At 43.4% G+C, this 26935-nt stretch overlaps 2 protein-coding genes across 9 annotated transcripts; both read right to left on the bottom strand.

Moving 5' to 3' along the window:
* Positions 1-1902: 1902 nt before the first annotated feature.
* LOC126568167 (muscle LIM protein 1) lies at positions 1903-26935 on the bottom strand. Of its 8 annotated transcripts, none has more exons than XM_050224596.1 (9): positions 26805-26935; positions 25352-25514; positions 20904-21015; positions 20526-20622; positions 19603-19699; positions 19126-19422; positions 18745-19065; positions 18371-18671; positions 1903-1914 (listed from the first exon to the last, which is right to left on the bottom strand). In XM_050224596.1, exons 1-8 carry the CDS (start codon positions 26917-26919, stop codon positions 18395-18397), a joined length of 1479 nt encoding a protein of 492 aa, XP_050080553.1. In that variant the 5' UTR covers positions 26920-26935; the 3' UTR covers positions 1903-1914; positions 18371-18394. The 8 variants fall into 8 exon arrangements, 7 of the variants coding, with proteins under 7 accessions (XP_050080553.1, XP_050080559.1, XP_050080552.1 ...); XM_050224602.1 differs by lacking the exons at positions 1903-1914; positions 20526-20622 and adding exons at positions 19915-20002; positions 20140-20236 and having other exon boundaries at positions 18358-18671; positions 19603-19686; XM_050224595.1 differs by lacking the exon at positions 1903-1914 and having other exon boundaries at positions 18358-18671.
* On the bottom strand, positions 15592-16789 carry LOC126568331 (splicing factor YJU2). Its single transcript, XM_050224792.1, has 3 exons — positions 16747-16789; positions 16104-16672; positions 15592-16033 (listed from the first exon to the last, which is right to left on the bottom strand). The coding sequence occupies exons 1-3, from the start codon at positions 16768-16770 to the stop codon at positions 15592-15594; spliced, it is 1035 nt and encodes a 344-aa protein (XP_050080749.1). The 5' UTR covers positions 16771-16789.

Raw genomic sequence — 26935 nt, 5'->3', positions numbered from 1 at the left:
CGCAGTGCTGATGTAACCGATCCACAAAAAGCATCTTCTTCCGGTGGAGGCGCCCAGTACTTCACATGCTTCACGATGACATATGCAGCTCGTACATGTGGAACGGATTTCAATTAGCATCGCATTCATGGCATGGGCTGAGATTCGTATCGAGCTCGGGCGCTCGGTCACGTACCGACGATGATAATGGTAGCATATCGCAAGCCATCAGGATAATGCAGTAATTTCCCGTTTCCGTCCAGCATTTTGGGGAAAGCGCAGATGATGTATCTGAAGGCAAATTCAAAAGATAGACGAACAGCACCATCAGCAAACGAAAGAGAGATAGAGAGAGAGAGAGAGAGAGAGAGAGAGAGAGAGAGAGAGCAATAGAAACGTTGTGGTCGTGTTTCATCAATCATTTACGACGCGTTCGACGGGTACGTGCCTAATGCTCGATGGTGAACCATTCGATAGGTGTTGAATGTGACGCTGATTCTCATTCAGATCGTTTCCAAGGACGGTTGAATACACATACCACACACACACAAACACTCATATTTCAATAGAACTGTTTATCTATCCTCATTCGAGCTTCTTCGGCATGCATCCGTGAACACACACACGCCTAGCTTTAGGCTGTCCCACAATCCTTCGACGATGGGCTCCTAAATGAGCTACCGTTGAATGCACTTTGTGTGAACATTCCTTCATAATAGCGCTACAAGCCACCGTGTGAGAGAAGAACTCATTAAACCGTTCGCCCAACGACATCAATAATTCGTGACAGTCCTTCATACAGGAAATGGTTTCTTTGCAAGGATTTGCTGTGACGATCTCGTTTTCACCACTATTTTCTTTTTTCCCATCAAGCTCGCTGAACAAGCTATTGGGGGAAACAAGAAAATCTATGCCAGCCATTCATTTCCCGGTCAATGTGTAGGAATAAATAGGTCTGTGTGCTCGTACGTTTCTGCCGCCTTTTCTTAAACCCTTTTTTACTGAGGCGTCCTTCCGGGACTTACAAAGCCCTGAACCACACAACCTGAATGGATCCGCTTTTTTCGGAAACGTGCTCGAGGAAATCCCCAATGGTTCGCGGGAAAATATTATCCCAAAAACCACTCACATGTGTTGCTTCCTACATCCATCCACTGTCTCCTATTCTACCCCAGGCAGGCTTTTTGACGAACACTTTCTTTCACCCCGTGCTTGAATGTCTGTGTGTATGTGCGTGTGTTTGCGGAAAATGCAGAGAAAATATTAATCAACAGAACCAGCTTGTTTACTCAGCACTCATTTGATGGCAAGAAGAAGCGCCAGAACCAACCAACAGAATAACGGAGTGAGAAAGAGTTCATTTGCTGCGCGAGCTGCTTGGGCAAAGTAAGCGGAAGAAGTGTACGAAAGGAATCTGAAAAATAAATACACCAAAACTCATTAAGATCGGTAACGCGCAGGAAGGGGCTTACGTTGATGTTATCGGTTTTCGATCACGGGGAAATCGTTTCCTACCAGCCGGAGGGATCAAACGTAATACTTCGGAGAACTGCGAGCTTTTTCGGGTGTGAGAAAAAACGCCAACACATGCACAGTGTGTGCGAAAGTGGGAATGAATTTCAATGAATTTGGTTCGAAATTTAATCGTGCAGCTTTTAAACCGTTTCGGTAGAAGAAGGATTGCTCGCAATCAGCGTGTAAATTTGATGGATATATTTGACGTTTGGGTGTAAATTATGAATTTATCTAACTGATCGTCTTATGATTGTAACAAGTAAAACATTGGAAAAATAATTTTCAGCATTTCACAGGATTATGAGTGAAAGATTCCCTGAGCATAGAACGAGGAAGCTTAGACTCCCTCTAGAAAAACATATTAATAAATATAATATTTTTTTTCATTTTACCATTTTCTTCACGGAGAAAACAAACAAACTTTACGAATCAAATCCATACAGTAATCCGTTCCACACATGCCAGCATTATTCTACTTCCATGCTTATCGTTTGTAGATAGATTGCCATTTTATTTACCGATACCATCCGCTTTCCATCAAGACCATAATCAACACACATCAGCATTACCGGTTGGGTCCGAGTGACGATCGATGTGCCGAAATTGAACGAAATGGCACTGATATGGCCATCCCCGTACCATACCCACACATACAATCGCACACGCACACAAGGAGGTGGCTCATTTTTATGGCATACGAAATCGATTCCAAATGTCACCATTCGTCAATCACACGCATGAAACATGAAACAAAGCAGAGGAAGAGGACAAGGAGAGAGCATAAAGCACAACACAAGCCCAGCAGTAAAAAGGCGAGAAAATTCCGTTTTGTAAAACACGCTGCACGCACTTCGCGACCGTTTTCCCTTCATCCTGTCGTTACAAAGGCTGGCCAATCTTTTGCAACCTCCGCTGGGGGCTGAATGTTGTTTCAATTTGTCTCCTCGTCTGGTTTTCTTCTTCGAACACGATTCTCTCCCCTCAGGAGATCGAAGCAAAGTTTCATAATCTATTAGATGCTGTAAGCAGCAGCCCAGTTCCCCGAAAATAGAGGTGTGACTGTTTGGATTTACGATGGAAATGGTATGAGTGGCTTCATTCCTTCAGCTTACAGCTTCTGTCGATGGGTTCCTAATCGTAATCAATATTGACTTTTTCGCTGTGACATATTACCAGTAAGTAAGGGTAATTGGAACGAGCTTGCCACATTTGCCGCCGAGCGACTAAAGGTTTGAGGTCACAATGCGCTTTCCTCGAAATAGCTTAGTGAGCGTTTTCTTTAGCAGAAGCATGCCTCCTGCTGATTCTTGCCAACCGAACATGCTTTGCGAGCTGGTTTTGTCTTCTAAGAAATGAAAGTTTTCCGTTTTGGGACCATTCTTCGCCCACCAAATGTTTTGTGCCAGAGAGTGAATGTAATATGATTTCTATTTTGTTTTTCTTTCGCTCGTCGCTTGTTTTTTTTTTTGCTCCCATATGACTACCAAAGTCTTGTATTTTTCTTAAATTCAATCTCACAAACACACACACACACGCGCAGAAGAAAGAAAAATCTCTGTTCACCATTTTCTTTTCAAAAATAAATGTTTTCCATTCACGCACAAACGCTCCGGGACGTTTGTGTTTTTCTTCTGTGTTTAGGAAAGAAAAGAAAGAACTCTGTACATGGTTAAAGCCAGTGACGAAAGCGATCCCCTTTCGCAAATTCTTCGAAGGCGAGTACAGAACAAACAAAGATAAAGCTGAAAAAGCTCACAGCCACACGACACATGCACGTGGTAGCTTGACGCGTTTTCGAAAGCAAACGCATGTCGACGGGCTTGACGGCTGTCCGGATCCGGTTTGCGTGAAAGGTGTTATCAGATTACGAATATTATACCCCGCCGTGTAAATGACACTGTCAGTGACAGTACGGAAGGTAATATTTAAAAAAATATGAAACAGATTTCGAAAGGTAGAGGAACAAAGCGGCACGATTCCATGTTGGGCTTGCGATGGTGCAGCTCACGGTTAAATAAAATCATTTCAATCTCGATGCAAACGAAATGTGCGCTCCAAATGGTATTGTTTGTAGTTCTTTGTAGCAAATGCTGTATTCAGAAGAACTCTTTTTTACGTTTATTCAGGAATCTAAAGGAAACAATTCCTGTTTAAAATAACATCTCATCCCTTGCGGCTTTGATTCCTTTGAAATTTTAGAGTTCAAAAACGATGGATGAAAGGCTTAAGATACAAAAAAATGTACAAACCTGTTGCAAATCTCCCCTCATTGTATGCAAGGATTTTTAATATGTTTGTAGATAACATCATATTTCACCTTAAAAAGGTCTCAGTTCGAGCACATGTAAAGAAATATTTTGCAAACGGTTGGCGAGTCTTTAATAGCAATAATATGCTACCATTGTGATATCAACTATGTCTCTTGTCCTTCTGAAATTCCTTCAAAATACAAAACCTTTTTTTCTTCTAAACATCAGATAGCATTCGACTTCAAAAACCTGTCATGATAGAAATGGAAATTATTTGCAAACATGTCAGAACAAACACAGTGTTCGCGAGATTTTTCACGAAATGGATCCGTTTCATCCGATTCGCTGAATGCCAAATGTCAACAGTGAACGAAGCAAAATTAATACCGTCAGAGTGGGAATCGAAATAAAACATTTTCTTGCAAAAGAGGCAATGTCCCAGATATCCTGAATATGTAAAGCATTAGAATAAACATACTGAAGACGCGATTTAGACGACAAAGGAACAAATCTCGTAACCCCGTCAGCGGTAACAATCGTCAACATTGTCGTATCCGTTGATGATATGCAGAATATGATGATGATTCTAAGGATCTGCACAAAGATGAATATGCACTCGGGGAGGTTACATCTGGAAGAAGGAAGGGAGGAAAGGGACTCTCACGGGAACTTTCAGTCTGTGCGTCTTCCCGCGCTACGAGTGCACATTTCTTTTTGCTTTCGGTGATTTTGCTACTCAATTTACCTTATCAAAGAAAATCGGAGGACTAACCATAAATGAACCAGGCCGTAAGGAACACAATCGAAACACAAACAAGCCGAAATGGAGATGATGCTCCCTGGAGGGTTTTTCGTTCCGACAGTCGTTTTTTCTGTCAAACCATTCTGAAACGATCGAAACGAAACGATACAGAATCGAAATTGGGGATGGGGAAAAATTATTATCAATATTTTTTTCCTACTCTTCCTCATCATCAACTTACAACACAGCCATACACAACAAACAAAAAGCAATAGCCCTTTATAACAACACTCCCACCGATGGTTCGCTTCGGTCGCGTATCGTGGTTTTTGGCTTTGAACGCATTAGCAGCGCTTGATTGGAAACTCGATTCGTTCCCATCAAGAGTAGAATTGGAAACAGATACTATTATTAGTACTACACAGACCAGAAAAGGAGCCTCTATTGGCACGTCGGAGATCAAGGTTGTCTTGATTTTTCATTCCTTCATTTTCATTGCCTCCACTACTGTCTTGAGCGTGGAAGAATAGCATCTTAATCCTATCAACTTTTTTTCCTGGTGTGTCACAGTTTATTGTGGCATGGTTCAAAGCAGAAAAATAAGCTTTCAAAACATAGCGAAATAAACGTGTCATACTGGTTGCATACTTTACGGCTTTCCCTTTCAGTTGCTTTTTTCAGTGTAATTTTCGAAACGAATTATAATTTTAATGAAAATTTCAATTTGCAATTAATTTAAATCAAATGATAAATCTTAAACAAAAAAATTACCACTTAAGCTTTTATTTTCCAAAGAGAAAACTCCCTTTCAAACTCAATCGAAAAGATTATTGAGATGAAGTGAAAATCAAAACCACTGATAAAAAAGGGTTCAATCAAATAGTTTGCCATCAGAGTGGCCACAGTGAAATCTTTTTTTTTTTTTTTGCCTGCCTACTCGGGTTTTGGTGACATGGCAGTGTGAACCATTCGGTCGTATGTGTTCTATTTGGTGTGAAAAACAATTTCCCTTCTACGTGTGATTTTCCTTTCCGAAAAGTGGTCGTTTTCCGAAACAACCAGCCTTACCGATGTGTGTGTGTTGTTTTTTATATTAAATTTCGTTCTAGTTCCATTTCCAAAAATCCAATTGTGTGTGTGTGTGTGTGTGTGTGTGTGTGTGTGTGTGTGTGTGTTATATTGAGTTTGAATTGTTTGGCAGCGTTCAAACCGAACCTAGAAAGCTCGGTTTCCCAAGATTCGAAAATGACAATTGTCAATTTCTGATTTTATTTCAGATTGTTTGTACCCAACCTTTTTCCACTACGTACGGTAGGAAACTTCGTACCGAGTGAGTGCAGTCTCGATTCTGGCTGGCTGTATTTTTTTTTCGCCTTTTTTTTGCTCTCTCTCTCTCTCTCCTTCTTTCAATCTGAATTTTTCAAAACTTTCCCGCCAAACGAGCACGGTGTGGTAAAAGCTCAACTTTAACGCCACCAACTTTTCCTACGGCTAGCAAAATCGGTGGAAAAATCGTGGCAAAAACTCGATCGGTGAACAATCCATTGCAATTATCATCAGTCTCAGTCTGCCGTCGAACTCGGACTTTGTGGCTGCAACAGACGAAACGGACGGGAATGAAAACGGACGAAATGTAGCGAGCTCTAGCTGTTGGAATGGAATCGAAACTATGCCTAGAGGCGCGCTTGTGTGTGTGTGTGTGTGTGTGTGTGTGTGTGTTTCGAGCAAAGCGATGCAACGATGGTGTGGTTCAAGTGAAAATTAGGATACCGTTCACACTAACCACGCCACCACGGTAAATCCTTCCCGCAAGCGATAAGTGAAAAGTTTAAGAGTTTTCCATAGGTAGCATTTTCCTGCTCAGAGTTCGTTTTGTTCTCAAGGGTTGCATTCTCTTTCTTCGGTGTATTTAGATGTGTGCTAATGTGTTTTACCGATCCACAATATATTTTTTGCTGCTTTATGTGAGCTTCATTTTTATTGTTTCGAATCCCGCTGCTTCTACTGCTCGCTGCGAACATTTACACCGACATTTGAAGCAAACGAAAGCAAACAACGAGCCGGAGGAACCCTTTTTTTCACTCCACAGTGAACGTTCAACTTTTTCGCCCTTTTGAAATGCAACATTTCGAGCATGGAATGCAGCACGCAAAACTTTATCCGCATCCTGCTGCTGCTTGGGGCCATTTGCTTACGCGTTTACCAAAAGTAGCCAAATTCGAAACCAGCGAGAGCACCATGAGCTTGGACCATAATCCATTTTTATGCATACGACCGAACACGGCTACGAACGCTGCTGGTAAAAAAGAAGCGTTTCAGGTGCTGCGTTTTTTCGTTTTTTTACATAGAGTACATCAAACAAATGTTCTACCTCGGGGCACATTTCGATGAAATAAACTTTATTTTAAATATGAGTAGCTTTGAGCGAACGAAAGAAAAAAATACTTTCGGAATGAATAAATGGTACCCAAAGGAGGGGAGTGAAACTTTTCGGTGGTACATCTTGGACGAAACAGAAACTCACCTTTCCAGCCTTTAATCTACCGCATTTAGTTGGTGTTGCATCGTTTACGAAACGTAACAATACGAATTGATCCTGGTTGATGGCAACGGACAAATGGTTAAAATTATTAGCATTTAAATAAAGGGGTTTTTTTTTAGGAAGGAAGTTTGATAGCATTATAACCCCTCGAACATATTGAGGCAATTGAGAATTTTCTCTATAAGGCAATTTAAAGTTAGTGAAGCAATTTGCAGAAAGAGCTTTCCATCATTGCATGCAAACCATTTATTTAGCTACGATCGTTTGGAATTTTAGCGCGGGCAGTCGAACCGATTTTCACATGATGTTACTGTAATTTAAATCCCATCCGAATCGTTCTCCCGTAGTGAGGAGCGACTATACAGCTACGTGGTATTATCAAGTCTAGTAAACCATTCGATGGCCGGCGTGACCTAAAAAGTGTTTAAGCCAAGAAGAAGAGCATTTTGCCTAACATTTTTAAGACTTCTGCCACCTAAGATAATTTGACATTCATCTTATTCAATACTTAATGCACATTCGAACGCTTGAAGCTCCATTTCGTGTGCTCCAGTTATGCAGAATTGAACAGTACAATTAAATCTTGATCTGGGCACCAGGCAGAAGCTTCCGAAAGCACACAGCACTTGGAAAGATTGTCAAAACCAAAAAACCGACAATTGTAGCTGCTGATTTTAAGGAATTGGAAGCTGTGGGAAAAGCACCTAACCTTCGTCCTTAATTATTTCCACTAGGTCAATTAAAGTTTCCTACCAAACGTTTGCACTTTTCTGAACTGAACGTTTTATTTTCCATTAAATTTTATTCGATTCCTCCACCTTTATTGCAATGCTCACCGCGGTAGAGGTTGGTGTCTGCCACACCAGCTAGTTTAAATGTTTGAAATTGCTTAAACCTCGTTTTCAAATGCAGAACCACAGTCACACACACACACACACACATACATTCCTACTTCATTGTGCACCACACATTATTTGTGCAGCACCGGAACTGCATTCTCCAAACTAGAAAAGCAAAATCAAACCTACCGTCTCTCTTTCTCCTTCAGAAACCGATTGACTTGATTCTGGCAAATGTTTGCCAAAAATAAAAGAGACCAGAGGGAGAGAGAGAGAGAGAGAGTGAGCGATGAAATTAATTAGGCCCAAATTCCTGCTTACCTTCTGCTTCGGAGGCAGCAGGACACATTCGTCGTCTGAATTCACCAAAACCGGGGACGAAGCTTTAATTAAATTTTACTGCCATCAACTGGTCCGGTCATTGCGGGATCGGAGCGCTGGGATGGGTCAGACAAAGTAAACCGGTCCTGGCAACTTTGCAACAGTTTCCACCGATGCCATATCCTTCCGTAGTGTGTGTGTGTGTGTGTCATGCTTTTTCCTGAGGAATGTCAAATTTCTGAAATTTGAAAATCAAACCATTCATGCCACCCGGGTTACTAGAAAATGGGTGGATGAAGAAGGGCTTAGATAAAAGGGTAGGGGGAGGCTGAATTTCCTCACCAGGTGCTAGGCAAAACAACCCGGTAGAGTTTTTAATTCGGTCCAACGTAGGGACAAATATAGCAAAAACGTCAGCAAACTGTGATGATTTAGGGGAGGTTTTTTTTGTCCTTTCCTTCCAATTGGTCTTGCGTTGTGCAACACCGTTTCTCCTAATGAACAATCCTAGCCGGGACCGGGTTTCGAAATTAAAGCCTAGCACAGTGTTGCAGCTAAGCGTACACGGACGGTTGCCCGTACGCGCGAAATGCATGTGTGAGAAATCCATTTCGTCTGATTAAAATGACTTTGTTTGACTTTAAGCTTCTTCGCTTCGGGAGATGTACGTTGGTGTTCGTTTCGATTGTGCAACTGTTTGCTGCAGCGTATGTGTGAATAAGGAAATGAGAAGGTGAGAAAAAGAAGCAAAAAGGATCCATTTTTCGAACAGGCAAAATGATGAATCTGCTTGCACATGAAATGAACGACTTTTCACTGCTGCATGTGTCATCTGGTGGGAAGGGTGCTTTTTACCAACCTCCCAACCGGAAGGGTGCACCATGCCACCAAAAAAAGCTTAGACACTGTAGCAGGAGACAGCCAATTCAGCAGGTGAAGATTTATCGTATCAAAACCGAAAAGCGTCCGCTGAAGGAGTTTTGTGAAGCACAGTTTCCTGGTCCTGGTTGTTGGTCATGGTGCATTTTTGGAAAGGCATTTGCTATTTTTGAAAAGCCAGCATCCTGCACACACGCACGCACACACAAACTGAAACTCCCTCAGTCGCATTGCTTAACATTCATTCTGCTAACTGGATTTACAGTCGCAATTTGGGAGCGTTCCTTTGCCGATTGAAAAGCGAGAGAAAAAAGGAAAAAAACCTAGTAAAAGCTCTGCCATGTCCTTATGATGAATGGGTTTGTGCGTCGGCATATTACCGGGCCCATTTTCAACGCCCAAGCGCAACGTCTGATAATTAAAATCGAAACCCAGGAGGTTGAGCTTCGTGCATTTTGCTTCACGGTGATTCAAGTTGTCAGGTTCGCCGGTTTCCTGCGTGCTGAATCCTTTGCGCTATCAACCCGCTAAACCGGGTGGATTGCTCACGACACGATGGGGATTATTTCATCCGGAAAAGTCGCTCGCACGGAAAACACCGCAAAAGTCGATTTTGTCGTACGCGGGTTAGTAGGGTGAACCGATGGAAAAGCAGGAAGTACAGTGGGATACATTTGTGGTTAAAATTATTATGTGCGGAACTGATTTTCATAGCAGTTCTTGTGTGGGTAAGGTGTAAACTACAAGCAGACAAAAAGCGAATCTAAAATAGCAACTTCTTTACCCCTGCAGTAGACTATTATCCCTGTAGATTGCTTCAATCTCACAAACACAGTACGCAACTTGTGCTGTGTCAACAGAACTCGAGACAAGAAAAGGAACGAACAAGGTAGCAGTGTTATCGTTTAAACAATCGTCTAAATCCGGTAACTTTTAACACAACACTTATTTTGACGCCATTATCATCACACATTCCCACGCTGTGCAACACCGTTAGCAAATCCACAGATAATTCGACACGAACCTGCTGCCCCTGGAGCACACCATCACCGCTGCTGGAAGCTGTCGTCATCATCATTAGGATTCTCAGCTCCCAAGTGAGCGTTTAGAACGGTGCTTCTTTCGGTGGAAGAGCGGGATCGCACCGGATCAACGCTGACAACAGCAAAGCGACGCAGCAATTTATTTCAATTTTCCGGTGACTAATGTTAACGCTCACCCAATGTACCCGAGTGTGTGCGTACGCTGATCACGCCGAGCGGAAAAGCTCATGCAACTCGAGCGAGTGGTTTTGTAGTTGGCAAAATATTGAAGCACCATAATGGTCCTCAACGGGTACTGAGAAACGTGCCTGCAAGTGATATCGATGGATGATGGGACCTCTCCGATCCTACCCGAGCCAGCGTCCGGTCTTACAACGGTTGTGCTTGAAAACTAGTTCCGCTTCCTGATTTAGGAACGGTGCAATTTGTCTACAGACGGTGATGCTACGGCAACAGGCCGGAAAATTCATCGCACGGTAAGCGTAGTTAGTGCTGGTGTTGCGCTCCTAGTGCACCTCATGCAGCGGAACCTTTTTCGAAGGTGACTGAAGTGACACAATTGCACTGGGATATACTTTGTGGAAATGAATTTTCATCTCATCCTTTTATAACAGGATGGGTGAGTGTGGCACTATTTGATGCTTCTAAATATGGTTTTATGAGACAGTAAATATGTTGTGCAAGCTGTTGTTTGTCGGGTAGCGCGACCTCAATTTGTGTTTCTCTTCGTAAACTTCAGAGCAGAAAATAGTGTCAAGCTTTTTGTGCGCCTAAAGGTATGCAAGTGTTTTTCTTTGCCTTTTACCAGCTACTCGGAAGGGAAGCGGTTAACATTTTTGCCGAATACCTCGGTCAGCTTCCTAAGATATCCTAAGTATCCTAAAAAATCCAAAAAAAAATCTATTTGGTTCAAGCTAAAACACATGAAAAATCTCCACGACGCTGACCGATCAAATAATTGTTTCCCATTGTTTTCTAAACGTTAATCACGCTCATCAATCTTCGCAAATGATGCGCAATAAATATATCCCCTTCAGCACAACACACACCACAATCGATTTACAAGCTCGTCGTCACAGCGAAAAGAAAAGACATGCTCCATTGAAACAAGATGGACAAATTTGGATCAAATTATTATCTTTTTATGTGTGTATCTGGTGTTTCTACCGCTCCTTTTCCGCTAGTTTCACCATTCCACACGGCTATTAATCTTGACAGTGCACTTACACCTAGCGTCATATCGGCATCCATCGTACTTTGTTAGCTGTGATGCGTACTCTCTATGGTTTGTCTTCCAAACGAACGAACCATTTCGTTGAAGCGAACGAAACAGCGTTCCGGATCAACAGCAACCGTGTGATGGATGGATGGTGAGTGTTTTATATGAATGACAAGATTTAGCATTTGATGTCAGACGACGACCATTAATCAACCGACTTCCGATGCGCAACCTGTGGCACTGCTTCCTGTTGCGTGTGGTAAAAAATGTACTTTATTTCTTATGCCCTGAGGAGCGTTTTCCGGGGCAGAGTGGTTGTTCATGGGAAAGAGAGCATATTAGATGCGAAAGGTAAACGTAACTGACGGGCGTAAAAGAAAAAACAAAACGGAGAAAGGCTTTCAGATTTGCTAAACGGATTGCATACTTGTAGGCGTGTTCAAGATTGCCTCAAGAAAAGCCATTCCGAGACGAAACTAATTCGCTCCGGTTCGAGGATGAATGACAGGTTTGTCGCTTATTGTATGCATATTATAATACATCAACATAATTCAACTTCATTCCTTTGTCGTTCACTAAAACATTCTCCTAAAATAATGCACTTTGCTAATCCCGATCATAAATGAAATTAGCTGAAGTGTGTTGAAAATAGATCTCACCAACTACATACCAAACCACGCTGTTAGGCAACCTTCGCACGCAAACCTAAACCACACGCTCGCAGCCACGCAGTACGCTGGACCGAATCGGATAAATTTAGCCAGCATCCCCTAAACCATCCGTGCGTGGACGGGCCACGCACATTAGGCTCTAACATAACCCCTTGTGGCATCCCGAGCACGTTCGCTACGCTGGCCCATTCCGGCTTCAGCCCAATCATTCGGAAATATTAAAATCGTTGACAGGTGCTTTCATTATTTTGCGCACAAAGTGCATTTCCCACCGACACGAGCTCTCTTGTGGTACACCGTACAGCTTAAAATAGTGTTCAAAATGGTAGCCAACAGGCCGTGTGCGTGTGTGTGCGTGGTGAGTGTGTTTGTGGTGTCGAATAGCATTAAAATAATTGCAAACCACAGCGAGAAAAGCGTGGAACACTCCAGGTTCCAAGAGCTCTAGGGGAAGCGTTCGAATGGATGGGTTGGAATTCGAGCACGCAAAAGCCAATGTGATGGAAAATAATCTTTCCGGTTCGATGGAAAAACGCTCATTTGCGTTTTGTGGAGGACCCCGGTGCAATCGGAAGCAGTTTCATTTAGTGGCGTTTGGCGTTTTGGGCAGCTTGTTGGTCAAAAAGGCAAACCGTACGATTTTTTTCCGGCGGTTGCGGTCAAATAATGAACTTCCGAAATGGACAGAGCGCAAAAGATGCCCTGCCATCGGTAATCGGCTGGTGAAGGTTGTGTTTTTCCTGTGGGAAGTAATAACCTGGGAGTAAATAATTAGTACGACCAATAGCGATAAATATGTGTTGAACAAAGTACGTTGGAGCAGCCGAAATTCTCAGCAACTCACACGCATAACGTGTGCATTATTGTACATTCTCTATGCCACTGCAATTCACAAAGCATTTAATTGACTATTAATAGCCATGCGTGGCAATCCGAGTGCAAATATCTTCGCGGTTGGATGTCATAAAATCAGTAAAATTCACCTGACTGCACGGATGGCATTAAATGGCGCGGAAATATCTATCGCAGGATTTGGGCTTTCGAGGATGGTGTAATTAATATGAATTTTCACGCTTGTGGGAATTGATGTCAAAAGCAATTTGCAATAGAAAGTATGGTCATTTATGGTAAAAAGTTACTTTGAATATTGGTCGATATAATTGGACTGAGTTGACTGATCTTCAGAAGCCTCGTTTAACCACACTCAATCATCGGCCACGTCAGTTCAAACCAAGGAATCTCTCCTCCGTCGATCCTTCGATGAGAAAGGGAGATTTTCGAATCTCGTTTGTATTGGAAGGCGCAGCAGAGAATACGGGACCGAGCCGTAATATTTAAACTAAAATAAAAGTAAAATAAATTGTATGAAAAGCGGATTGCATATTGGTAGACACAGAAAGGATCATTAAAAAAGCTTGATTTTATTTTTTTTTTTAAACTCTTTGCGTCATTCATCATCTAATCCTGGCCTTAATAGTTGAATTTCCGTCTCATAATTCGCTCGCGACTGTTTCATACCTGACTCTTCTTCGTATAACTTGCCAGTCAATAAAAACGAGTTTTTAATGATTGAAATTCTTTTTAAACTAAAGTTCTCACTTCTATTGCCACCGCAGTGAAATAATTCTTGCCTGTCTGTCGTTCCATGAACTCCAAAAACACACTCGAGATTCTACAGAAGACCATACACCGAGCTGTAACACTGGAAAATGTTATAACTTAATGAATCATTTTTCATCGCTCAAACAACCCGTTTCTCAAATACCTTCTCAGCATTCTGCAACACCCGAGAAGCGTTTCCTCTTCCAACGAAACTTAAATTAATCATTGAGGTTTCTTCCCGATCTATCAACCACTGTGTCGGTACCTGCTTGCCTTTCCACAGGCCACAGCTCCACATTCCAGCTCCAAGGAAAGCCACAAAAATCGGCGAGAAATCACTTAATCACCTCCAGCACTAGCACCAGCAAATGGCTCCCGTAGAAAAACGTGCTCGGAATCGGGAAAGCCTAAAGCACTCACTCCTGTTCCAGTGAAACTGAAGCCGCATAAAAAGAGTACCTCGTAGCTCGTAGCGAACGTATTGGTTTAATTTTAGCAAGCTTCTCGGGTCGACCGACCGATTGTCCCCTGTGGAATGACTGTGGGAACGAACATCGACACCTGCACTTTATTGGTCCCTGCGGGTCGTTTGCGACCGGTTCGCTCGTTCCGGTCAAGTTGTCACGAGCTCGATCAATTGGAAAAATGCAAAACAAAAACATCCAGCTTCAGAAAAGACTGGAAGCCTTATATTCCCCCCCACGGGGAACTGTCCGGGTCCGGGAAGGTATTAAAAACTATTTTGCTCGTTTGTTCGTGCAATTTCCACGGGAAATAAAAGCAACGTAAAACCCATACAAGCGTGGTAAGCTATGAATAAGGTATGGAAGTGCGGGTGAGTCGTTCGTTTTAATCATCTCTCAGCATACAAAACGATTTTCAGTTCGTTCTACCCGTTCGCAGGCATGAAAAGGACGAAGCGTTTGAATCTCGGATGCAGCTTTCTGCATTTATGGCTCTTGCGTGGTCAAAAAGCCATAAAAATGTACATTAAAAGTTTATATATTTTAACGAAAACAAAGTCAATTTAAATAAAAATTTAATCTAATATCTTAACCAGCACAGGAATAACTCATTGTCAATCACCCGCGTTCCTGTGAGCTCCATACTGCCGCATACTGGTTCATATTGGTTTTTTCGTTCACTTTTCGTGATGATGCATTTTTCTCCTGTTCGCGCTCGATGAGCCTGCATTATGCAGCCAATTTTCGCAAAATCCGAGGCAGCAAGCATCATATATCATGCATACAAACTCACGTTGGCACACTTTTGGCCACCCGAAAGGTTTGGTAAAATCATAGGAAAATGTCCCAGCGATGGCCGTTATGGCTTGTTATGCCTTCCCAATTTGTCTTAAATAGTCGACGGTCGAGAAACGCTGAGAAGCAATCATGCAGCAGATATTAATTATTTAATTCCAGCTCGTTTCATCGGTATCAGCTGTACGCGAGTGATTCATTGCCAATCATGCGAAATGAGACTGAGGGGCTTTCCTTTTTTGTTGCACTATGAACGACGATTTTTCAAACAAAATCCTTGTATAAATGCTACTGACGTAAGCAAGTAATAAGTAATAATTTTGATAGTTTTTAACTCTTCGTGTTAGGCTCTCGAGAGATTTTGAGCTGCCATTTCCAGCTTCCTTGACTTGACTGACTGACTTTTCGACTGTCCGCATGGATGGAAGTGGCTTGATAGGCCCAGTGTGGGAAGGTGTGATGGCGTTGTAGCATCCATCAGAAGGAGTCCCGGGATATTGGATTGGTAGAGGAATTCGCTGAACTGTGAGCGGTTTCAAGGAAGTTTACAGCTGGAGTAGATCGCGACTGTACCCGTAGCTGGATAGTCTGTGATACTCTGTCTTGCCTTGTGATTTAAGAATTATTTAAGAGGAATGTAAAACACAATCGATTACATTGACAAGCCTTCGATTTGGTTCGAAAACTCATTTTATTCGGGTACAATTTTCAATCTTCATTGCCATACCCACTTAATTCTCATCCGAGCCTTCGTCACTGTCAGAATAAGCACCGAGCAGCCCTAAGCTTCCGATACCAACACTTCCCGTCGCTGCAGCTTTCGTGTCCTGTGATGATACGGACGAAACTACGGGCGCCAGCGGCACTGATACTGGCGGTGGCGCTTTCGGTGGTGGCATTTCTTTCTTTTTTACAACCAAATTGTTCAGCGCTGTCTTTTTCACGCCGATACTAATATTGTCCAGCTTGCGGGCCTTGCTGCTTGTAAAAGTTGGACCGGTGGTGGTGGCCGTGCTGGCTATCGATGCAGTGGCGATGGTGGATTTAGAGCTGCTCGGTTTATTACCTTCCACCGTTGAAGTGGATGCGTCTGGGGCTTCTTCCTTGACCTCTTCGACAATTATTTCTGTCGCAACGCGCTTCACACCAGATTTGGTTTGGAATTTCACTGACCTGGAAAAGGCAAGATACATTTGTCGTCTAAAAAACGCTGATAATTTCAACTGAAAAACGGAACTCTTACTTGATAAACTCCTCGTCCTGTCGCTCCTGCCGTTCCTCTCGCTCGCGGATACTCTCCGTACGATCAAACTGCTGCAGCATACTGTCATAATCGATGTCCTGCTGCCGGCGGTTCAAATCACGCAACTCTTCTAACGATTCCAGCAGCTCGATCTCGTTCCGTGACTGCTGCGTGCGGTTCTCGAGCAGCTTCATCGGATTGGTCGCTTCCTCTTCGCGCGCTTCTTCCTCCTCCCGGCGGGCCTGCTCTTCGGCCAGCTTCAGGGCCATAAAGTTACGTGTCGCACCCGCCTCAATCTCGTAGTCTGTGTTGCGTGGATCTGTCTTGAATGAAATTTCTTGCAGACAGCGGGTGCACTTGATGTAGAATCGATATATGCGGATGCCAAGGTAGTCTTCATTTTCCACATCCTCCTTGCGGGCGTTGAATTTCTTCCCCTTGTAAATGTACTCGCCACAGGTAACGCAACGCATATTGAATGGAGCCATCAACCGAACGGTGTACTGCCGATTCTTTGGTAGCTTCACCCGCGGGATTTTCGACGGGTCAAAGTCGGGTGGGTAATATTTCTGCAAATAACAATGAACGTAGGCTTTAAAATGAACCAAACACACAACCTCAGGATGGAAAATGATTTACTTACGTTTAAAACTTTTCTTTCCGACATTGTTAAGGTAAAATTTGTAGCGAAATAACAACAGAGCGTTTGTTTACGTTCTACAACAACAATGTAAACTGTCAGACTGCGCCACAGCATGCGTTTGACAGCATTCTTGTGTCAGTTGACAATCAGCTGCGTTCGTGAAAGTTTTCAAACCTCACGTACGCAGCCATCGATACGATAAAATTCGTTTTTAGCTATTTTTCTTATTTTTTACAAGTTTACGAGGTTTATCTCAATCTATTAAATGTTTTGTTTATTTCTTTCGCTTCTTCTACTGCTCAGTAAATAATTAAACTTTCTCTTTAGGCTGTTTCCGTTCCTTTATTGATAAAATATCGTTTTCTTACAAAGTTCCACGTTATGTTATCGGTTGCGCGTTTTCGTTTTTTTTGGTATTTATTTTAATTACTTCTTTCTCACAAAAAGTAATAGTAGAATAGTTAGCGATTACAATGGTAATATATAATGTGATATAATTAGGTTTACGATACAAAAAACGTCTTCCTTTCCTTCCGAATTTAGTGATAGTCATGCTTCTAATACACCGAGGGAAGAAGCAAATGGCATCAGGCGTGAGGCAATCGGTTTGATGCTTCTGTGACACCGTCTTTAAAACCAGGATTGGCATGGCAAATTTTTGCACTACGTCAACACGGTTAGCAAACAACTCGTCTAGCAAAATAAAACGCTATCAGCACAGTGGTTCTTCCCTAGATATTGTGAGTTGCGCGTGATGCATTAAGCGGGCTGTTCACATATTCACTAGAATTCCGAAAAACCTGGACCTATCGAAGGTCTCTCTAAATACCGTAGGTGAATATGTATCGCCACAATTTAAACTTTAGACGTCCCACAGCTTCGGTCGTTTTTTCTTCTTTATATGATCACTCAATCCCTATCCGTGACTGGCGTGATGTAGATATGATCGGATGTGCTGAGTGTGTGTGTGTTTATGTATGGTTTCTAAACCTCAAATGATCGCGGGCCATCCATCCATCGACCCGGTCGTTCGTCATTCCGTTACAAAATCCACAAAATAAAATAATCTACCGTAAGCTTCACCGCCAAAAAAAGCCGAATGGAAATTGTGTGATCAATTATTCACCGTTTGCGTGTGTTATGCATGATTATGGTGTTTTTGTTTTGGTGCATGGTGCTTTTTAATATTTGTACGAGCAGCAAAGCTTACATCTAGTCAAATAAAAATCATCTTACACCATAAAATTGTTACGTTTTTTTTTTCAAAAGGGCACGAAAGGGCTACAGAGGCGCATAAATGGTTGGACGTTAAACAGGAAGAACAGAACAAAATTACGTTGGGGTGGTTGTTGAGTGTGCCCCAATCGAACCGCCGAAAGCGACTGTACGATCACAAACGATCATTCGGAATGCTACACTATGCGATCGTGCTTGTTGCTGCAGGAGGTGCCATCTATCGGCTGGAAATCTCACACTGCTCATTGTGGCTGTGTCCCCGGGATCGCTTCCTGGTCCGATTGGTATCGCTCATGTGCGTGTATGTATGTGTGCTTGTATAATTTTGGAGTGCAAATAATTGTTACCAACAATTTAAAAAAGAAGGAGCGAATTATAGAAGAAAAACAAACAAACAAACATAATGGTGATCTTAGGCCATCGTTAGCGTGCCGGCACCCATGCCAAAACCGACACCTCGCGGACCGTAGTTGCGACCGTAGCAGCCCCGGCAGTAGATTTCACCGTTCGGGCCATCGTTCAGATTCGTCGAGTCGAGCGATTTGTGGCAATCGAAGCAGCTGAAGCATCGCTTGTGCCAGATGCGGTTTTTGCTCAGCATCTTTTCGGCTTCGTACACGGCATAACCGCACCGGGTACATCCTTTGCCATCCTTGGCTCTCGGTCCATTTGCTGGCTTTGAATCGGTGCTGTGAAGGAAGAGAAAATGAAGATGCATCAGTCATGATGAGTTCTTCGCGCCTATCCGAACAAGAAACTTACTGTACTGGAGCAGACTGGGCATCGGTGGACACCAGGGTCGGTGTGTGTCCGAAACCGAATCCCTTCGGTCCGAACAGCTTGCCGTAGCAGGCACGACAATGGATCTCACGATCAGGACCATCACAGGCAATCATGGAATCGAGCGGCCGGTGACATTCGTTACAGTTGAAACACTTCTTGTGCCACATCGTTCCCTTGGCCAGCTGCTGCTCAGCAGCAAACACCATACCACCGCAACGGGGACATCCCTGGCCCTGCGGTGCCTTGATCACAGTCGTGTCGATCGTGACCATTGGCTTCTGGGAGGCCAGCTGATCCTCACTGTAAAAGCAAATCAAACGATTAGCAGCACGATCAACCAACTGCTGGCAGTGGACTTACGTCATGCAATCCGTCTGCAGGAAACCAGATCCGCAAGCAAATCCATATCCATGCGGACCCCACTTCTTGCCGTAGCAGGTCTTGCAGTACACATCCCGATCCGGACCATCGCAGGCAATGATGGAATCGAGCGTTTTGCTGCAGTCACGGCACTTGTAGCACTTGCGATGCCACTCACGGCCCTTCGAAAGGACCTGCTCGGCAGCGAACACTACACCACCGCAACGTGGGCAACCCTGTCCGGGCGATGCCTTAATTGCCGTCGTATCCACAGCGGACGGTTTCGGTGCAAACTCACTGGTGATAGAGAAAGAAGTATGGATTAAAAAACATTCCCAAGTAGTCGAAATACCTGATACACAAACATGTCACTAACGGTGTAGGAAATAGTACGAAAACTAAAAACATTGTAACGGAAAGCGGCACAAGCCAGAGACAGAGAACAGTTACTGATACAACATCGTCTAGATCTACTACCTCTTGTAGTCCAAATCGCGTGCGTCACTCATTAAGCCAAGTGAAGAGATTCCCGAGTGGCCATAACCACGAGAACCAAAACGACTGGCGTAGCAGCCTACGGAAGCGTAAGGAAGGGAGAGAGATATTGAGTGTATCATTATTAGGGTTTGCTCTTGAATTTTCAACCTCCCCACACGAACAACGAACAACAAATTGTGACATTTATGGGACAGCTACTGCTAACGAACACAGTTAGTGACAGTTTAGTGTGTACATCCGGTATTTGGTAGAACGTTTTCCGTCAGGTGAATCCTGCCCTGTGACATTTACCCCTCGATCGTAGTAGTATCGCTCTGCAGCGCTCCACCGCCTTGTCCATATCCGTAGCCCTTCGGGCCAAACTTCTTGCCATAACAGACTGCTCACGGCCAAGGTTCCGAGGTTCGACGCAGACACAACATAAAGATGTATGACGAAAAGATACACAACGGATAAACAACATTACATCGCAACCCAACAGACGGTTCGCCGATCTTCTGGTCAAATGATCATTACCTTTGCAGTAGATGTTACGATCGGGACCCTCGCAGCAGTTTACAGAATCGAGACCCTTCTTACACTCACCGCATTTGAAGCATCCCTTATGGTAGGCCTGTATGGTACGGGAAAGGACGACAGATATTTAACAACACACCGTAGTAGTAGTGGTAGAAGTAGTGGTAGCAGTAGCAGTAGTAGTAGTATCACAGTTTATAAAACAACCACCGAAAGTACAAGCGGCTTCTTGCAAGATGAGCCTAGAGAATGTGAGTGTGTGTGTGTGTGTTGGTTGTGGCTGTTTGGTGTGTTGCAAGTCGCGTGTTATTTACATGACATGACTAAGGTTGTTAGCAAGCTCCCACGGCACATCTTCCAAAGTTCAGCGAGAACGCATGCATTACCTCTACAGTAAATCTCTTTATCCGGTCCATCACAATGCATCGTGGAGTCAAGCGTACGGTTGCACACTAAGCATTTGAAGCAGCGCCGATGGTAGCCCTGGATGTCAGAGGGATACAAAGCAGCGCGCAGACAGTGGAAGGTTGGCGTACAGCACATTCGATAGCGAAAGCAAAAGAGAGATATAGAAAAGACAAGGTAAAGTAAGGTAGAGGCAACAGTATTGTTTTTGTCGTCTAGATTAATTCAGAAACAAGCTGTCTTATCAACCGAACAGTAAGCAAGCTAGGAGCGTATGGTTTGCCCTTGGTTCCAGCTGTTAGTATTTCTGGTTGGAAAAAGCTCTATAGTAGTAGTAGTAGTAGTAGTAATCAACTCACTCTTCCACGTGCCAACATTTGCTCGGCCATGTAAACATATCCGCCACAGCGAGGGCAACCCTCTCCTTCAGGTGCCTTTGACATTGGTTTCGGTTCAAAGTGTCCGTTCGTGCTATGGAAGTGGGACGGAAAAACGGGGGTTGGTTGGTTGGTTCGGTTGGTCGGATTACCCCGGTTAAGAGTTGAGTTGCGTATATGTATAGGTTGTGCAAATTTTAATTTTGTGTACATCATCATCGTTAATCCAAACAATTCCAAAGCACGCACAAATCGCGGGGATAGTAAAAGTAATATGGTACGATCGATACGAATTGGATTGTTGAACAAAAATGGCCAAATGCACGTGACAGGGATGATGTATGAAAAAGAGAAAGAGAGAGAGAGAGAAAGAAAAAGAAAGAAGAAAGTAGATAGAGAGATCATGTAAGTGAAACATATAAATCATTCAATGCTGAGTCTTACAAGGAGTTTAAACGATCCATTGCAAACGACGAACTTCAGAGGAAGTGTTCGTTTACATCAATGTGAGGTTACTGCGAAAGGACAAGAATATGCCATGTCTTGCGATCAAACAATGTTCCTGCCCAATCGGGTTTCACCAATAGTTCTGTTAATACAAGGTTAACACAGTATGATCTTGCTAGGAGTTCCTTGCTGATATTCTACTTCTCTGGGACAAGGCAAAGTCCCCTGTGCCAGTTATTGACAGACTCTCTTCGTACCACATTTTGATAGGTCGCCTTTTCGCTTGCAGATAATACGGGTTTGCTTTACACAGTATTGCACAAATGATGTACATAACTAAACATCGCTTTACTCTGTACTCGTTTTGCTCCAGGGCACTTTCCTTATCCCAATAACACGGTGTTAGACATTAGAAAGGTGAAAGTATAGGGTAGAAGTTACTGACAAGCGTCTACTTTCATTCCGTGATTTACATTTAGTACACATAAATGATGAGATGAAGGCGAAGTCATAGCACTGCAGGACAGGAAGCGTTCGTGTTAAGTCTTTGCTGCATTGGGGAAACATCAGGGAACAAGAAGAATCGTTACACGCACAGCACGGCACAACATCCAAAAGAAAAAAAGAAACACATAGGTTTGAGTAAGAAGTGTTATCACAAGTGATAGAAAATCAGGGACCAACTACAAGTCAACAAAGTAAATCAAAATTTCAAACATTTTGCTTCCAGAAAGTAATTATTAAATACAACGAAAAAACAGATACAGGGAAACAGGGTAATAGATAAAACAAACTGGTAACAATATACAGAAAAAAATAATAACAACAGCCAACAACATCCAACAACATCCAACAACAAAACAACACCAAAATACAACAAAAGAAAGACAAAAAAAACAACAAACGTCAAACAACAAGAACATGAATATCTCACCAGATCATGGGCCAGATCTTAGGACACACGGGAACATTTATGACAGTAATACGCCGGCAGTAAAGAACGAACACACACGCCATATTTGCTCATGATTGGTTTTACAATTGATGAACACACACAAACAAATGTATATCAGACTCCTCCAGGTACTCTTTTGTATGTCCTGTGTGTGTGTGTGTGGGGTTTTGATGCTGGGTGGTAGCTAACCACCGACATCGAGCGCTGCCACGTGGAGCTGTCGTCTCTGTGCTCGTTTGCCGCTCGTTAGCGCTCTCTAACGTGGTTCGATCGTTTGTTTTTCGATGTCGGTGACTTCCTTCTGATGACGGTGGAACGACATTTTACACATACACACAGAACTTTGCACACGCACGCACACACGCACACAGACGGACACGGACGAACGCAGGCGCCACAACGGTGGGGAAAGAGAAAGAGAGAGAGAGGGAGAGAGGTACTTTTGTACATCGACGGAAGGACGGAGAGTGGGTACGAGAGACGAACAAAAACAAATATGGCTGTTGCTATGGGGAGTATCTGTCATGGTCTCCTTTGTTCCTGTTGTTGGGATGTAACGATGGAAAGCGGCGTGCTCTCTCGCTGTCTGTGTGTGTTGTGTGATCTGTCACACTGGCTACTGTCAAGTAATAGTAGCCCAGAAGTTACTTAGCCGAACGCACGTGTCATTTTCGTCGTGCATAGGTGCGTTTACTTGTTTATTTGTGTGTTTGTTTTGTGTGCGTGTGTGTATGCGGAGCTCGTAATCTCTGCCTTATTTTTGGATAGCTGTCACATCAAGCGAAATTGTGGATGGTGCAATGCCACAGCCAAGTAGGCACAAAATGGTGAATATGGTGATGGTGGTATTGGTGATGTATATGATGCAGTCCTCATGCACATTCTGGCCGGTTCCGAACACAATATGAATGTCAGGGAAAACGAGAAATGAAACCCAAAAAACGAAGCCCTATGTGTCTTCTCACCAGGGGCACAAAGAAACTGTGAAACCGGTATCAATTAGTCACAGATAATGTACGATTTATTTGCCAAAATAACTCATCCAATTAATGATTCGATACACAACAAAAAAAAAAAACTAGGCCAATCGAAACGGCAAACGCTCCACTGCTCATGGGAGCGAACCTACGGCAGCGAACGAACCAGCTTGGAACAGGCCGGATACTAACAGGTGAACGGTGAACGTCGAAACCATCTACCTAGCTACTAATGGGTGAACTACTATCCATTCTTTACCCTCTTTCTTCTAGCATCAACAGTCGAACACAAATGGGAGATAAACTGCGGGCATGAAAAGGTAAAGCACACTCACACACTTTTGCCTTAGTTTGTTTAACATCACAAAGCCTGTTTTCTTTTCCTGCTTTTGCATTCGATAATAGTAATAAACAAGAAGGGGAACACATGAACACTAGGATCTGGATCTGGAGGTTCACCCGCGTGATTCTGACGTTTCGGTGAAGCTTCCAGATAACGAAACAAAGGTACGCGTTTCTCGTATAGGGTTTCCTTTTGTTTTTTGTTGTTGGCTGATACAAATGCCTCTACAATCTAACAAAAATAAAAACGGACAAATACAAGGTAGTGTGCAGGATAGTGTGAGACCTGTCATTAGCAGTAGTGTCCAAATAGTAGTACGGGTGACTTGTGTTTCGGTTTTTTGCAAACTAATTTTCTTCAGATTAGATGTCTTGTGTTTCTTGATATAGATTTAGTACCTTTTCGTTCTCTCTTACTCTGGCGTATTCTCCTACAATTCCTAACAATACTTTCCTGACATTATCATCATTTACTCAATACTTATGGTGATGGTGTTTGGTGGTGACAAGTAATTGCTCATTGCTCCTCACACTTGCACTAACAATCATTGCTCTTCGATTACTGATCCCTTCGCGAACGGAGCTAACGTTGGAGGTGTTTCTGGTTTTTGGGTTCTTGCTGTTCAGTGCTCCTGCTCTCTACCACGGGGCTCTTACTTAAACGAACATGGTTTGAGTGTTCTAGTATACCGGGTAACGTTTACTTGCTGCGTTTGTTCCGAAATTCAGTTCAGTTCGACAGCAGCACAGAAAGAAACAAAAACGAACACATCATCGGCACAATCGCGTGACAAAAGACAATGTAGTTTGGTGGACATAGTGAAGGTAGTAGTGGCAGTAGTGGTGGTGGTGGTGGTAGTAGTAGTAGTGGTAGTTGTTGTTGGTGTGTTCATATTTTTGGTTTTTGGCATGAAAATGTAAGAAAAAAAATAACAGAAAAAGTGGAAATCAGCATGCATGTTTTTCATACGTCGCAGGTGGTTTTGCTTTAATATTATTCTGCTGTTTTTTGACAATTTATATATGTATAACGTTTTTTGCAAGAATCATAGGGAACGGAGATGAAATGAATGGCAAAACATATAAATTTTGACACTAGATGGCGCCAGCGGTGTGGGAGGTGGGCAACATATATTTCGATATTTTACAGAACAGATCGCCGGGATTCAGTCATGCTGCACTGATGGGGAATTAGTATCCGGAACAATCTATGATGCAATAATTCACATTTCATACATTGTTGTATTAATATACATGGTTGTGTAGGATGAACCTTTTTTTTTTTCTTTTTGAAAACCGCGCCAAGGTAACGCCAAGGCTTAGTAAAAGATCGAAATATATTGAAGTACTCCTATCGATTGCTTTACAGCGGAGATGAGCTTACTGCTTTACGAGACAGAAGAGTACTTCAGAGATACTCAGACATTTAGTATGGATTCTGTACCCTGAGCTACAGGTGTAAGGAAAGGCCCAACGAGAGCTAAACGAAGCGAATTTAATCAGGTGACTCTGATCAGGTGGCAAGATAAATACATCAGCGTCCTCACACTCTACAGAAGGGATCGAGAGGCCCTGAGAAGATCTAACGTGTTGGCTAATTATGTACTGTATGGATCAATCGGTTTCGAATTTTCCTCCTCCGACTTTTCGGTACTCTACGTTACATAGCAAGTGTGCTAAAATGGCCGTACTGTCATAGCGAAACTTACCTCTCGCCCTGAAACTGGGCGCCAGTGTCCATCGAGAGGCAGCCGGCGCCTCCACCGAAACCGTAGCCCTTCGGGCCGTACTTGCGACCGTGGCAGTTCTTGCAGTAAAGCTCGTTTTCGTGCTCTGCACAGTTTGTGGAGTCGAGCATCTTGCCGCACATTCCTGTTGCAATTGACCGGTACCGGTATAGAGAAAACAGTGAGAAGAAAGAAAAAGAGAAGAAAACACGCGTGCTTGTTATTTTGCTCGGGTACTGCTGTGAGTGGTGTTAAAAATAAACCTTCGACACATCGACGACATTGCAATTACGCTCAGTAAAAATTTATTGATTGACACCGAGCCCGCCCCGTAATCGTCTGAGCGCAACTCGCACCACCCAAAGCTCGGACAAAGAAGAAGTGCAAAAGCCGTGTAGTACGTGCGAATAGTTTTCGGCCACGAATGGGGTCACATGCTACGGTTCGCGCAATCTCCTGCAGGTGTGCGGGATAGGGGTAGCAGAAGGGTTTGGGGGCCACAAAATACCGACATCTACCCTTATGCTGTGAAAACCCCATCGTGATAGAGGTTCGCCCAGTGGTCGGGGCAATGGTCGTGATGGGCAGTCTGCCAAATGGTGGCCTTTTAAAGAGCAAGTGGGGAATATAAAGACGGCTTGAAAGAAGCCGTATGTCTATGGTTAGAGTGATTGTGTTGTGGAAAAGTAATCGCAAGTTGTTGGCACCCATTGTATGTAATCTGGAGAAATTGGCATCTATTTATATCTATGCCAATTATTATACCTGTTTAACGATCTTTCTTCGAACAAGATGACGATCGTGATGATTGGATTTTGAAATCAATCGATCCCGTAATTTAATCGAAAGGGGCGTTGTTGAAGGCAACGCCACAACCATCACAACCATCTACTACTTCCCTGAAACTTTTCATACACATAAGTAGTAGCGCTTGAAAAGTTTCTTCAGCTTTTCACTAGCTGATCATCAACAACATTTTCTAATGTCGATGATGTCCCTCCGTATTTATCGTAACGAACCGTTCTTTTCTTGCCCCTTTAACCAGACAATTAAAAAAGAAAACATTTAATAGATCATCTTCTTCAGGGAAGAACGATGCGAAAAGTTACGCAGAAAAAAGAACATCCCAAACGGTCCACCCCCTTCCCCACCGGCCTCACCAGTTTCTGGCCGATCTATGTCCTCGATGTTCTATTTTCGATGCACCCACCCTGCACAGCACGTCAACGACACTTGGCCGCCTGCCGGGGCTCTCCCTAGCCCCGCGAGGCTTGACGCGAGTTGTCAACAAAAAACTGGCAACGAACGCAGGCGGATGCGTTTCAGTTCGCCTGCCGTGCTGGTTCGTTTGCCAAACCCAACCCCAACAACTTGCCGTGGCTGCAACATTGCAATGCATCCCCCCCAGGTCTGGCGATGTGTTTGTGTTACTTACCGCACTTGAAGCACTGCTTGTGCCATTTGTTTCCTCCGGCGACACGCTCCTCGGCGGCGTACACCGACTTGCCGCACTTGGGGCACTTGGGGTTTTCAGCTGGCTTGAAAGGCATGGTTCTGGTTGGGTTT

The sequence above is a fragment of the Anopheles maculipalpis genome, chromosome 2RL (assembly GCF_943734695.1).
Source record: "Anopheles maculipalpis chromosome 2RL, idAnoMacuDA_375_x, whole genome shotgun sequence".
In the NCBI taxonomy this organism is placed as follows: Eukaryota; Metazoa; Arthropoda; class Insecta; order Diptera; family Culicidae; genus Anopheles; species Anopheles maculipalpis.
This window is presented reverse-complemented; position numbering and strand designations above follow the sequence as displayed.